The 14,344-nt window shown below is 33.9% G+C and overlaps 2 protein-coding genes across 2 annotated transcripts; one reads left to right on the plus strand and one right to left on the minus strand.

Annotated features, from left to right (window-relative positions):
* Positions 1-2,645: 2,645 nt before the first annotated feature.
* On the minus strand, positions 2,646-3,458 carry LOC136980419 (uncharacterized). Its single transcript, XM_067276527.1, has one exon. The coding sequence runs from the start codon at positions 3,456-3,458 to the stop codon at positions 2,646-2,648; it is 813 nt and encodes a 270-aa protein (XP_067132628.1).
* A 4,656-nt stretch (positions 3,459-8,114) lies between these two features.
* On the plus strand, positions 8,115-10,436 carry LOC136980396 (uncharacterized). The gene has a single exon (XM_067276502.1). The coding sequence runs from the start codon at positions 8,115-8,117 to the stop codon at positions 10,434-10,436; it is 2,322 nt and encodes a 773-aa protein (XP_067132603.1).
* Positions 10,437-14,344: the final 3,908 nt, after the last annotated feature.

Genomic DNA, 14,344 nt, shown 5'->3' on the forward strand with positions numbered 1-14,344 from the left:
TAATGTATATGTTTACAAATTGTTTTTACATACAGCGATTCACTACAAGAACAGTTAAAATCATGTATACAAATTTTGCATAAACCACATCTTAGTCGACAGTCTAATCTTGGACAGGTCTTTCTAACAATTACGTAATTCTTTTTAGTAAACTTCCAACATTCATTTTCATAGATATAGGGATAATCTTCTTCACTTAAATTCAAACTTGAACGATGTCGAGAATTTATTGTTTGTATTCTTTTGGTCACTTTACCCTTTTCCAATTTACAAATCCGTTCATTGACATAGTAATCTTCTGATTTAATCAATACATGAAGGAGTGCATCCATTCGTTTATTTTGCCTTCCCTGCATTGTGTCTTCACCATGTTTTAATAACCTGTGGAATGATTCCACGTACATGTTTGTGTTAACTAATGAATTTTTCTGATTCCAAGCAGCCCATTCACTATTTCTGTTTGCATACATATTCATAAAGTAATCGAAAAACTCTTGCGGAACATTTTGTAAAAATAATGGCATTAATTCATTAAATTCTTTTTCATTTTGAGTGTGTAGCAAAAGTCGAAGCCCATTATAAATTTTTTCTTGCTTTTCTTTCTGAACCTTCTCTAAAATCGCACGATGCCAAGCTCATTCTACGTGCCAAGAGCAAAGCAGTTTTTGAGTTTTGTGTCCAACAAAAACTTCTTCATATGCAGTGAAGATCCAAGATGCATCATCTGACATCAAATAGTTAGAGGAAACTGCAGGTGAAGCTTCTTTAAGCAAAGAAAAAAGTACAGTAGAGCATCAATTATGCACCCTGATTAACCACCGCGTTCTAGTCGGCAAATTCAAATGTCTGCTAGTGATGTAGCGCTACAATATTTGGTTATGTCTTGGCTACTTTAATATTATTTTTGTTAAATTTTTGCATGTTTTAGCTGGCAGCACTGGCTCAACCATGAAAGGGAGGCTAATATTTAAACCAGGCGTAATGCATTATACTAATGATGTATTTTTTCATACTTTTCGATTATCCGACTTTTCAGTTATCCGACTAACCCCAGTCCCCAATTGAGTCGGATAATCGATGCTCTACTGTACTTTTAATATGCTTTTGTTTTCTCGGCTACTTATGCACCATAAAATTGGGATACCCTCACCCCATTCATCTACAACAATAACTGTGATTAACTTGAGATTATTGTAATAAGTTGTGTTGTGTGTTGAGTCGATACAAATGACATCTGTTCCGAATTTCTCATACATTTGGCATTGAAAATTTGTTTGGAATACAATTATGAAGTCATTCTCTTCAATGTCGAATTTTTCAGTAACTTCTCCCCGAGATTTGTAAAATAAAATAGACATATAATTCTGTGTGTTTTGTAATTCTTCTATTATCATTGACACACTTATGTGGTCTTCATGATGGCGTTGTATTCCGGATATGTTATATTGTTTTTTAATGTTGTTGATATCTTTTTTTGAAACAATAGTTGATTTCGGTGCAAGGGAATATCCTGTTGGAGATGAAAATTGTCTTAAATCTTGTGTAATTCGACCCGATGCAATCCCAGTTCTTAACTTTGCTGCAATACTAATTCTCGTGGTTTTATTCATCGGAATATGTGCAATAGTTTGCTCATGTGAATAATGTTTTCCACAAAATTTCACTGCCACCTGGCCAGTCTGAATATTCTCATCTACTGCAATATAAGCAGTACATTTCATATTCAACTTGGTTGTGCCTTGTGATTTCAATATTCTTTTTCTGTCAATGTCATCAACTTTTGGTTTATAGTCACCTGTACGGTTGCATGTGTAATAATGATGCTTTATATTTCCTATAGTTTTTGAACCACATACCAAAATGAAGTGTGAATTCGAATCCATTTCCATTTTTGATTTCCAATCAGTAAAGTCTTTAAAAGAACCAAAATTTAGCTCTATTACATCAATGGTCACATTATGATCTAATTTCAAATGATTAAGAAGTTGCTGATTTCTATTACAAGTGAAATTGCAGGATATCTCCAGGCATTTGTAGCTACCTGTTATATATATATATATAAAAAAAAAATTAATTTTGAAAAATCAGAAAGCATTTTTAATGTAAAAGACAATTATAAAGTTGAAAATCTATTTTCCATTAATATTTGATATTGACTATCAAAAAAATTAATTAATTGGGTGTCTTTGTGTTAAGAATACTCTTTCTATTAGTTTGTCCACTAGGATTAAGAGAAAGCGACGTGCAAGACGAAGATGCAGTTTTTTTCGTTTTTGCGGAAAATCGAACATATTTTTAGACCCACCTAAAAATTCTCTAATTAGTCTGGAAACAGGGGAACCCAATTCTTGCATTCTTTGAAAAGGTTGACTATAACATAATAATCTTAATCTTCGCTATCGCAGGGGTGTTTGTGGGACCCCAAAAAATCCCCTGAAACTTTTACGAACTTATTACCGACATTTTGGAGTTTCGAGAAGGGGGGGAGAAATGAAAAATTACAATTATGAAGTATTGAATGACCTAATTATAAAAGTTCAATGAATTACTTTTTTTGCAAAATTAATAACCATAAATTTTCAAACATAAACTACTACATTTTATGTAAATATTTTAAATTACCTGAATTAATTCTTTAAAAAAAATTATCTAATTTCTGCTGCTTTTTTTTTATTTTCTGATGTTTGTGGGCTTGTCTTTCTTTTGTGGTGAACTTCATAATTGCAGGAAGGTTGACTTTTATTTTCCTCATTTACAGTTGAAGAAATTTCCTCGAGAACTGCACATGCAGAGGTAGAAGCAGTTTGCTTTTCTGCTAATGTAGAAGGTTTTTCAGAGACTTTTATAGGTGACTCATCTGAAATACATGTTTTTAAGTCCTCTTGATATGTTTTCCAACTTCTGTTCATATTCAGTAAGAGATCTTTGTGAATTGGATCAGTCATTGGATTTTTTGAGCCATATTTTTCACATGAGGTTTCTTTAGAAGCCATTAAATCATATTTAATAGTCTGCACTGCATCTAGGGAATCAATCTTAAGAGAGGTTCTATAGTCAGTGACAAGTGTATCCATTAAGTTGAATGCACTTTCCACTAATGGGCCATGGAAGCAGCTAAGGCAGGCTTTGACCAATTTAGCCAATGTAGGATACTTATAATCATTTGTGAAATCATCTTTTAAATTAAAAACTTTAGACCAATATTTATCAATTGTACACTTGACTTGATTTCCACTTTCATCAGATGTGTAGAGCATTTCTTTGGTGATATCAATATCACTCTGGTATAACCTTATTTCAGCTTCTACTTTTGACTTTTCATTATCACTAAAAATATGGGACATAAAAGATGATAATTTTTCAAAAGCTAATATTGTACTGGTTTTACCTCTTAGCTCTGGATCTAATGCTGTAAAACTAATTAGATATGAATTTTTAAGGGGTAATTTCTGTTTCATATGCTGTGCTGTATTAGTATAAGCTTTCATCAGAGAAATTTGGAATTCTTTTGCTATTGGATGATTTTTTGATAATTTCTTCAGGAGAGTGGAAGCTTCTGCACCAGTAAATATTACTTTGCTAGGTAGATGGAATTCTGGATTTGTGACATCAACCTTTAATAAATCATTATAAGATGTGCACTCTATATTTTCTGGCTTCATAAAAAAAGAGAAAAATTTTGCCATCAATTTATAAATACTGGAATGTATTAAATGAAGCATTGGTTTTTTTGTTTCAAATAATTTAATATATGTGTTGAACTCTGGTAATACTGCTGAATATAATGCCATATGCAATAAAGTTTTGTTTTGCATAACAAATAACCCATTTAGTATTCTTTTTTTCCGAGCTAAAGCATCCTTTGTGAGTTGTTGGGAATGCAAGCAAGAATACACCCCTTCAACAATTTTTTTCTGAGCTGCAGAAATATTTCTTTTATTGTATACAGTTTCAACATAAGAAAAATAATCCCCTTTATCAGTTTTATCCAAGTAGTGAAAATAAAATGCAATAAGAGCATCCCACAGATCTTTGATTCTTTCTAAAACACATAAAATGTACACCCACCTATGGTCTGGTCTCTTCAAGCGCTTAAGTTTTTTAATGGCAAGGGATTCACAGATTTTGAAAAAATTTTCTCTTTTACTGCAGCTTTTCATATCAAAATAGATGTCATCAATCTCTCCATTCAATCCAATTCCACCTAAATGCATTCCGGACACCTTCTTCTAATTGTATAATATCACTATTTATATCGAGAAATTTCATAGTGAAATTCTCTTGCGTACATAAATAAAAAAATATTTCAATAAACGAAACGAAAAATTTACACGTGCATCAATAAATGAAACAAAAATTTTACACAGCGGAGAAAAAAAAGTTGCGAAGCGATCAATGACAAATAGCTAATACGGCGAAAAATCCCCCTTCTCTACTTATTGGCGCCACGCCAGGAGAGATAAGACCTTTGAACCCAGAGTCACGTGATCGCACATCTGGTCGAACGAAGTCTCTCCCTTTTTTTTCTGCCGCGCCTACTTGCCAAAAAGAATCCAGAAGAGAATGTCAATAAGGAAAGAACAAAAAAGAAGTTTTTTCCCCCTTTTCACGCATTATCACTGCCTTTGGAGAAAGAAAGGAAAAGTTTTCACCACACACACTGACCTTGCGTTTTCTGCTTTCAAAGCAAACAAAATTACCCAGATCAAAATAAATAATTCATTATTATTCCTACTTCCTTTTGAACGACGATCCCCGGAATTTCCGGGTATCGAAGTTCAAAATCCCCGGAATTCCGGGGTTTCCCTGGAGCACAAACACCCCTGCTATCGTTACTTTTGCCTGAGCAACGCCAGGCCTATCTGCTAGTTTTTTTATTATTATTAGTTAATTAGCATAAATTACAAAGTGTCGTGTTTCATCTTCGCTCCCGTTCAAGTTTATTGCTCTAGACATGCGTCTATGTTTGTTTTCACTTCTACTGGTGATTAGGCTTTTATTTCAACCTCGTCTGTTTTGGTTACAAAAGAGGGGGGTACGGGCATTGCGTGATTGCTTACCTCACATTTTACCACAGAAATTTCCTTACCTTGAAAGTTTTATTTTTTTTCTGGATTTTAGTTATTATTAACTATCTTTTTTTGATGGATTCTCATATCTATGTGTGTTCTGAAGTTGCAGATATTTTTTAAATTAAGTTTTACACATTTTGGTTTTTTTATTCGATTTTTATATATAAAATATAAGAAAATTCAAAAATTAATTAAATGTTATCAGAAATGCTAAACTATAAGTACAGTGTGTTTTACAGTACTATTGCGAACAGATTCCGTCAAATATTTTGTAAACATGCTTATTACTTTAATTTTTATAAATTACTAAATGAGCATCGCGACGCGCTCAGAATCGATTAGTTATGGTCGCGCGTTATTTATGATGGCGACGGGATTGATTAATTATTTTTCATTTCAGATGTTAATTACAGTGTTAATTTTAATGTAATTTTACACATAGTGTATGTTTATTATAATCAATAAGTCTATATAGGAATAATATATATTCTTGTCGATAAAATTATCTCCGAAGATGAAGCACTGCGAGAAAACTGCATTTAGCATCAGAGTAAAAAGTCACGTCTGGTCATAAATATATAAAAAAAATATACGGTCATATTAAGTTTCGTGTAAAAAGCTACTACTTACATTTCACTTCCGTTGTGTGAAATTTACGTCGATGCCCACTTAGGTATTTTTTCGATTTAAATATTTTGTCACAATCTTCACAGGTGAACGAAGTACCGTTGACAGACATGCTTTCAATTTACACTTTTACTTTCCCGACGAAACAAATAAAACGCATGCGCAGTTTGCATAATGAATGTGACCAATAGGAACGCGACAGGATCTCAGGCTCTAGTCGCTTGTGTATTTCAAACAATAACATTTGTTTTTCGTCAGCCTGTTTTCACGAAAGCAGATAATAATTTAAAGAAAGGGGAAAAAAGAAATAAAATTTTGTTTACATATTATTATGTATCATAGTCTCTTCGGTCTTACATTTATCATCTCAAAAAATTTCCAAATCGTTAACATAAAAACAGATGTGCTGTGCTGTGTTGAAGGTCAATCCAAAGTCTCTGCAAATAGCATTGCTGCACTACCATTTAATTCATCCTAACTATTTCTTTAAACATTACTTAATTATATGACCCTACATGTTAAATAAGCATTAAATTATCAAGTTATTATATTGATAACTTGATGTTTATATTATATTTATGTGGGGTCTAAGGATTCCAAAGCACATAAATCAGCTAGAATTCTCTTCGCTACTTCCAATTTATTGTCTTCGAAAGATATGTTTAAAATATTAGAAATCGTAATTAAGCTCATTCAAGGAAAAGTTACCTCTATACTTTTCAATTTCTTATTAAAATCATCACTGTCTAAGACAAATGTAAATCCACTGAAATTTCTTATTCTCTTTCGGCTTGACCGATCGCCGTCGGTATCAAAAATAAATTTATGAAGGATTTTGATTTTATCAAATTTGCAATTCTTCAACGCAACGCTTATTTCTTTTATATCATTTAGAATCATTTTGAAGAATAAAAGTCTACATACCCCTTATGCTGCTTCCGAGAGAAGTGTTGATAGTATCCAAAAGATTTTGTTTTGGCAAATCACAGTCAGTTGGAGAATCCCTTCGTTCGTCACTAAACGTTTCAATATGATCAGTAAACACAATGATATCGATAATCCACAACTATTTAAATCACTTTCATCCCACTCCTGAGAAATGTGGGGTCTATGGATGGCTGGGCAATCGTCTTGAAGCAGACACGTCATTACTTCTTCTCCTCCAACTCTAACCATCGTCATCTTTTTTCCCGCGTGCGCCGGAATGGATGCGCACGACATTCGGCTCAACCGTGTTGCCAGCGCGGGGAACGGGCACCACATTTATATTTTCAAGCAACACGTCTCACAATGAACAAAATTAAAGTTGATTATATAACCCTGGCGTGTAGCGCAAAGAGGGATACTATAGATTACCACCTATGGAATTTCGGGACTTTGAGTATATATCTGAAGTTATACTCAAAGTCCCGAAATTCCATAGGTGAGGTGATATCTATAGGGTACGTTCGTTAAGTCGAACGAGTTAAACGCGTTAGTAACGAATCGTTCGAAAAGTAGTAGTCTCGCTCAGTGCGCATGCTCCGCGGTGATGCCGTATCGAACGAAACCCCAACGAATCTCACGAAGGAAAGAGTTAGTTTACTTCGTTAAGAAAATGGCGCCCGACGATATCGATGTTTCTAGATCTAATCGTGTTTAAATTGTGAATTAAAAAGTGAAATGATTGAAATAACTGTCCATCCGAAGCAACCTAAGAAAAATATTTTGGATAAGGCTGCATTAGCAACATTCATATCTTCGATTTTAGAAACAGCCATTTAGCGAACATTATAACGAATCGTTCGAAAAGTCTAACGAAACAAGAATAGCGATGACGTCATTCTCATTTAACTCGTTTGACTTAACGAACGTACCCTATAGTATCCCCGTATATGCTTTACAGTAAAATATATGATAATAAATGTTTTAAGTATACTATAATCTAATTTTTATTATTGTCCATTGTAATAAATACTGCAAACGCTTTCGTCATCAAGCCGACGAACAATAGACATACAATCAAACATCTAGAAAAGCTAGAAATATATAAAGCCCAAGAAAAAACGGGATGTATCAATCATAGAGACGCGGATTCTTTATCAACCGCATGGAAATCGTTTTATAAAGATAAACAATAACAACATACAAGAGATGCGGCCACGTATTTTTGTTTACATAATTTTATTCATTTATTCTGTATATTAGGCATCATGCGCGATATATTTATAGTTGCGCATGCGCATTTATATTATTTTCGTATTTAATTCTATTTTATCGTTCTTTTTTTTAATTTGAGTTGTAACTGAAGATGACCGTTGAAAACGATCGAAAACGTTTTTATTTTTGTTAAAACATTTGTGCTGGACAATTAAAGGTGATAATTTTCATATTAAGTCTAATTTCCAGTAATTTAAAGTTGGTTTCTACATAATTATGGCAACGCCGGCCAAATCTTATAGAAGAATAGTACTCAAGTTATGCAAGACGAGAGCAAAGTATGAATTTCTCTCTCAATGCCGCATTAATAAAGCGTTTCCAATGTCTATTTATCGGATACGCCTTCCTATGGGCTGCGAATCGTTATTACCAAAGCTCAAAATCCTATGCCTCAACAAAGCCATTAGATCTACAAGAAGAAAAGCTTATGGTTTGTTACATAAACTTATAGATGTAGAAAATGATCTATATGCACGAGATCCGGAGATGTTAAAAGACATCAATGAAAGAACAATCGGCTTGGCTCATAGTTATGAAAGTAATTTAAAAAGAGTATACATAAAGAAGCTTAAATGGTTATTCAAGTGCCAAAACATTAAACCGGCACGAAAAGATACCTCGCACATCACTACGTGGGACAACATCGTGCCTCCTACATGTATTTTATCGGCTTTAAAATTTGGCCCGCTCTTTGCTCCTGGCCCCTCACCGAGTCCGGAGAATCTTATTCCTGATATTGAATTCATCATCAAAGGCATGAATAGCACCGAACAGGACTATATCCGCTGGAAAACACGTTTCCGTGTAGCTCATGAAAGAAGGGTTAATTTTAATACTAGGCAATTCTTGGCAACCATAAGCAAAGCGCGCCAATGGTTGCAAAGTAATAATGTGGTACTCATGAAAGCAGATAAATCGAAAGGAATAGTACTTACCAAACGGGATACGTATAACAAGAAAATACTAGAATACATCGAGAACACTGATTGCCAGCTAGCACCCTGCAACTACTTGGAGTCATCACAACGGAGAGTCAAAAGATTCACAGCAACCCCATTAGCACGCCTGTTGAATATGCAGAAAGCCACAGTCCTTGCTCCAAAGGCACCAAGAATATTTGCATTTGGGAAAACTCATAAACCGGGTTGCCAAATACGACCAGTTATAGAAAAATGTAATTCTCCGACGTTTCGCATCGAAAAGCAATTAGTAAGATTTATTCGTTCTAAAGAACAAAATCACCCTTTTACTATCACCAACTCGCTACAATTGATAGAGAAGCTCAAAAACATTGCTCTAAAGGATGATGAGTACATGACTGTTATGGATTACGAATCGTTATATCCCTCCATAAAATTACCCCCATGTTTCTGTGCGTTAAGGGATTTCCTTTTTAAAAACATCGAGAATTCATACAAATACCATCAACACATCCTGGAGCTGTCTGATTTAATATGTTATACATCCTTCTTTCAATTTGAAGGGAGAGTTTTCCTGCAAGGTAGAGGGGTGCCAATGGGCAGTCCGATGTCGGCTATACTATGCGATTTGGTGTTACGACAACTCGAAAATACTATTCTTCCCGGATTCCAAAATGATATTATTCTATACACTAGATACATAGACGATATATTCATTCTATGGAATAATAAGCACAACACTCAACGATTCCTAAATGATATCAATGATAACCCTTATGGTTTAACTTTACAACTGGACCAGGAGAGCTATAATAATGTTCATTTCCTCGATATTAATATCACCTGCGGGGAAGGGGAAATCAAGACGAACATTTACCGGAAACCGGGTCTAAATACTATCATCATCCCGAATCAATCGGTGGATCCCAGGCATATTAAGTATGCGGCGTTCCGATCTTGGATCAAGCGTGCCTATACTCATTGCACAAACATATGTGATACCTATAAAGAATTGGATTACATACTCGAAATAGCAACACAACAAGGTTACCAGAGAAATATAGTAGAAAAACTTATCACAACGTTCCAGAATCGAAGTAATCACTCTCCCGCGGATAACGGTAAACAGAAGATGGTAATCAATTATTATCCCTTCTTGAACAAAATGATAAACGAAATTGCTAAGGCCAATAATATACGTATCGTTTACCGACGTAATCCGACAGTTTACAAATTGTTAAGGAATGACAAGAAGAGAGAAGATCGGAACTCTTTAACGGGGGTTTACTCCATACCAATAAAGGACCAACGATTTAATTCGGATATTGTTTATGTGGGAGCTACTTTACGGCACTTAGAGCAAAGAATCAAAGAACACCAGTACTCGATTAATAAGAATCTGGACAGTACGGTTCTAGCTTCATACGCCAAGCAACAAGATATTGAGGTATTGTGGGACCAAGCTTCCGTCATCAAGCCGACGAACAATAGACATACAATCAAACATCTAGAAAAGCTAGAAATATATAAAGCCCAAGAAAAAACGGGATGTATCAATCATAGAGACGCGGATTCTTTATCAACCGCATGGAAATCGTTTTATAAAGATAAACAATAACAACATACAAGAGATGCGGCCACGTATTTTTGTTTACATAATTTTATTCATTTATTCTGTATATTAGGCATCATGCGCGATATATTTATAGTTGCGCATGCGCATTTATATTATTTTCGTATTTAATTCTATTTTATCGTTCTTTTTTTTAATTTGAGTTGTAACTGAAGATGACCGTTGAAAACGATCGAAAACGTTTTTATTTTTGTTAAAACATTTGTGCTGGACAATTAAAGGTGATAATTTTCATAGTAATAAATACTGTTTATTAACCCCTTTCTGTCCGCGCTAATTTAAAAAAATCATAATTAATAATTAAATTATAATTAAAAATAATCAAAACTAAAAAAAACGAAAGAAATGTGTTAATTTTGAAGAAAAAGCTTCAAAGTACAATTTCCTTTTTCTCGCCTTACCGCGAAACTTGACACCGATGAGTCATTGTTTACACAGCTGGATGACCTTGAGAACAGCTGGTGTCGTGTTTCGCGGGACATTCTCATGAATCTCTGGGAAGGAAAAGGGAAAAAAGTAGGGTGAATACTAGATGGCGGAATATTTCAAATTTTTTTTTAATTACGATTTTAATTGAAATTTCCGATCCCCCCGACTTAATTAAACGTAATTATAAAAAAATCTATTAATTAAAATTAAAAAAATTAAAAAACTATTGGATGTTGTTTTTTACATCAGAAAATAGCTTTAAATAACTTTACGGAAGTAAAATCGGCGCGCTAGAACTTTAGAAGGATGAATAAAGTTCCATAAAAAAATCCCATAAAAAAACAATTAAGCGTTAATCGCGCATCATTAAGGGTTAATTAAAATCGCAATCAAATTTTTTCGCGCGGGTAAAAATTTTTCAAAAAATTTGGGGACTGAAAAAACATCCGAAAAATCAAAAAAAAATTTTTTTCCCCGAGGGTCTAAAAGACCGTTTTCTGTGTAACGCTATGTAAACCGCTCGAACTGAGTTCGATTGCGGGTACGAAGGGTAATTATTCTAAACTTTATTTCCCAAGATATAATTAATTAATTATATATTTATATATTTTGGGTTTCAAAAATATCTAACTCTTGGATATTTTTAAAATTAAAAAATGCTTAATTTAATAACAATTAATTTATAGATACATTTAACAATGTTTAAAAAATATACCTTTTCTGGGCAATAAACAAAGTGACAAACTTTCAGTTTTAATGTAATTTTGTAATTCTTCTCTTCGAACCTTTTCTTAATTTCGAATTCTTTTCCCAGAATTCTAGATTTAGAACAATTTTTAAAATTGCCTAATATCTGACCCAGTAACTTTGGGCACTATGAAATTTGTGTTTTAAATATAATTATCGCCTTTTAATATCAATAAAAAATTAGAAAAAAAGATATAATTCTTAACATTTCAAAATAGTAAATAAAAATAAAATAATAATAAATAACGGTTTTAGCCCACGACTATAAATGTTGAAGGTGAGTTGTAGGTGGTACAATCTTGACATTAGAAGAGTTTCTCACCATCATCAATCAAATCGAGGGAATTTTAAACAGTCGCCCCCCTTTCCCCTTTATCAGTGGATCCAGATGATCTTGAGGTATTAACACTGGCTCATTTCCTTATAGGGAGATCAATTGACACTATACCAGACATTGATCTAAAATCTCTATCAGACAGTAGACTTTCACATTGGCAACGTGTAACAAAAATGACTCAAATCATTTGGAAACGGTGGATTAATACATACTTAAATAATTTACAACAACGGAATAAGTGGACGATTGAAAAAGATAATATTAAAATAGGGACTCTAGTCATTATCGAGGAAGATAATATACCTATCTTTAAGTGGTTAGTGGGAAGAATTATAGAAGTTTTCCCAGGATCTGACGGTAAAGTAAGAGTTGTGAGTGTAAAAACAAAAAATGGTATATTTAAACGAAGTGTGTCTAAAATTTGTGTTTTATCTTTGGAAAACTGAAATTGTGTTTTGTAAGAAAAAAATGTTTTTTTTTGTGTGTAATTTGTTGAACCCTAGAAGGCGGGAGGATGTTAAGTTCGATATTCAATTTAACAAAATTGTAACACGTGTGTTTATGTTACGTAGTGTTGATGTATACAGTCCACAGCTCTGTCACACGTGTCAGGGATGTTGTGTAACTATAGACTTGGGAATGCGGGGAGAGATCTTCCTGCCTAGAGAGGGAAAAATTGTGTTTTACTTTTGGTGTGTCCGGGTAGTGCTGACCAGAGTGTGTGACTGTGGCTAGCAAAGATCCAGTGTTGTGCCTTTATTAATTAATTGTCGGGTGCCCGAGTGTTACTCGCTTGTGGAGTGCCAGAGTGTTACTCACTAGTGTTGAAAATAAATTACAAATAGTTTTGTTGTTGTGTTATAAATAATTTGTGTACTGTGTTAGAACGTGTAAACAGCAATATGTTAAAACATTTTACAGTGGGTTTTTGCATATAAATTCTATAATAATCAGTGCTAATTAATTAAGACATTGTGTCGATAAAGTGACAAAGCATTACAATATAAGATGACAAATTTTAATATCATAACCATTGTTTATGAATTGCATTGTAAAATATATGCCTGTAAATATATATTTTAAGTTTCTGTTATATAATTTAATACAAGATCGTTAAAATCTATGCGATGCTATTCTGGTCGATAGTATGATGTCTAAGTAGTCATCTAATTATTATAGGATTTATGTCAGGCATGTCAAACGCGCGGCCCGCCGAGACTTTTTAAAAATTTTTAAATATCAAGCTTTGACGCTTGAAGTTGAAAAGTTTGAACTTTTTTGAACTGTACGATTTCCGCCCTTTTTGTGTTTGTTCGTTCCGTATTTCGTCCAACCAATTCAAATTGGTCGACGCTACGAAAGACGGTTGGATAACGGCCGCAGCTTTGAATCTACGAATGATGATTGGCCGGTGAACATCGTACGAGAGCGGATGTCGTGGAAGACTGCTACGCGCTGATTGGTCCATCAGCGATTGCTACAATCCATATAAAAGGAAAGGTTTTGGCGCAAAAGTAAAGTTTTTGCTGGAACTTCAAGGTGGGGGTTTGTGTGCTCTACTGTAAGGTGTTGCGTCTACTATTGCCGTGACGAGTGACGGGAGGAGTGTTCCGAGTAACTGTAACCGAAGTATACGTCGCAAAGTGTCTTTTCGACGGATCTGTTCAGGAATAATGACTTTTGGAACTTTGACTGTTTGTGTGAATCTACTTTGTAAACGTCGTAATTTTTGTGATTTGTAAATCTCGTAAACCTTGTAAGTTCATGTAACGTTAAATAGTTGTCATAAACGTTTTGTTTAATTTGAAAAGAGGTTTTTCAAATTTGACTAACTTCAAGAACAATGAGTAAGAAAAGGTCAATTGAAGAGGAACATCGTAATTTTCAAGAAAAATGGGAACTTGCTTTGTGAAAAACATCATCAAATATCTTCTAAAGTAATATTAAACTGTGATTTTGTTTATTTCTTATTATAACTTTCATTTTTGTTTTTTATAAAAAATATAAAATATTTATAGTTCAAGTTTTTTTTTAACTCTCCGCCCTGTGGGCACTAAGAGGGCCTCATTTAGTAGACCCATTATGGGTTCCGGCCAGGCCCACAATGGGGCACCGGGTGGTAAGGGACAGGGCCCGACATATCCAAACGGACCACCCCCCAAAAGATTCCTGGGGATTATTTGACCCGTTCGGATTCGATCCCGGGTCCCCCAGAGTGGTAGGCTGCCACCTTGACCGCTCAGCCAGCAGCCATCTGTAGTTTAAGTTTAAAAAATAATATGAAATATAAAATGTCTATGTACTGTACGTATAATATACAATACATTGAGTCTAATAAATACATATAATCTTTCTAAAAATCGTATTTTATTAATTTTTT

This window comes from Centruroides vittatus, unplaced genomic scaffold (assembly GCF_030686945.1).
Source record: "Centruroides vittatus isolate TY-2023 unplaced genomic scaffold, ASM3068694v2 contig_7, whole genome shotgun sequence".
Classification (NCBI taxonomy): domain Eukaryota; kingdom Metazoa; phylum Arthropoda; class Arachnida; order Scorpiones; family Buthidae; genus Centruroides; species Centruroides vittatus.

Bases quoted from the DNA above. Each gene is read 5' to 3' on its own strand.
- LOC136980419 (XM_067276527.1), bottom strand. From the start codon at position 3,458: ATGAAACAGAAATTACCCCTTAAAAATTCATATCTAATTAGTTTTACA.
- LOC136980396 (XM_067276502.1), top strand. From the start codon at position 8,115: ATGGCAACGCCGGCCAAATCTTATAGAAGAATAGTACTCAAGTTATGC.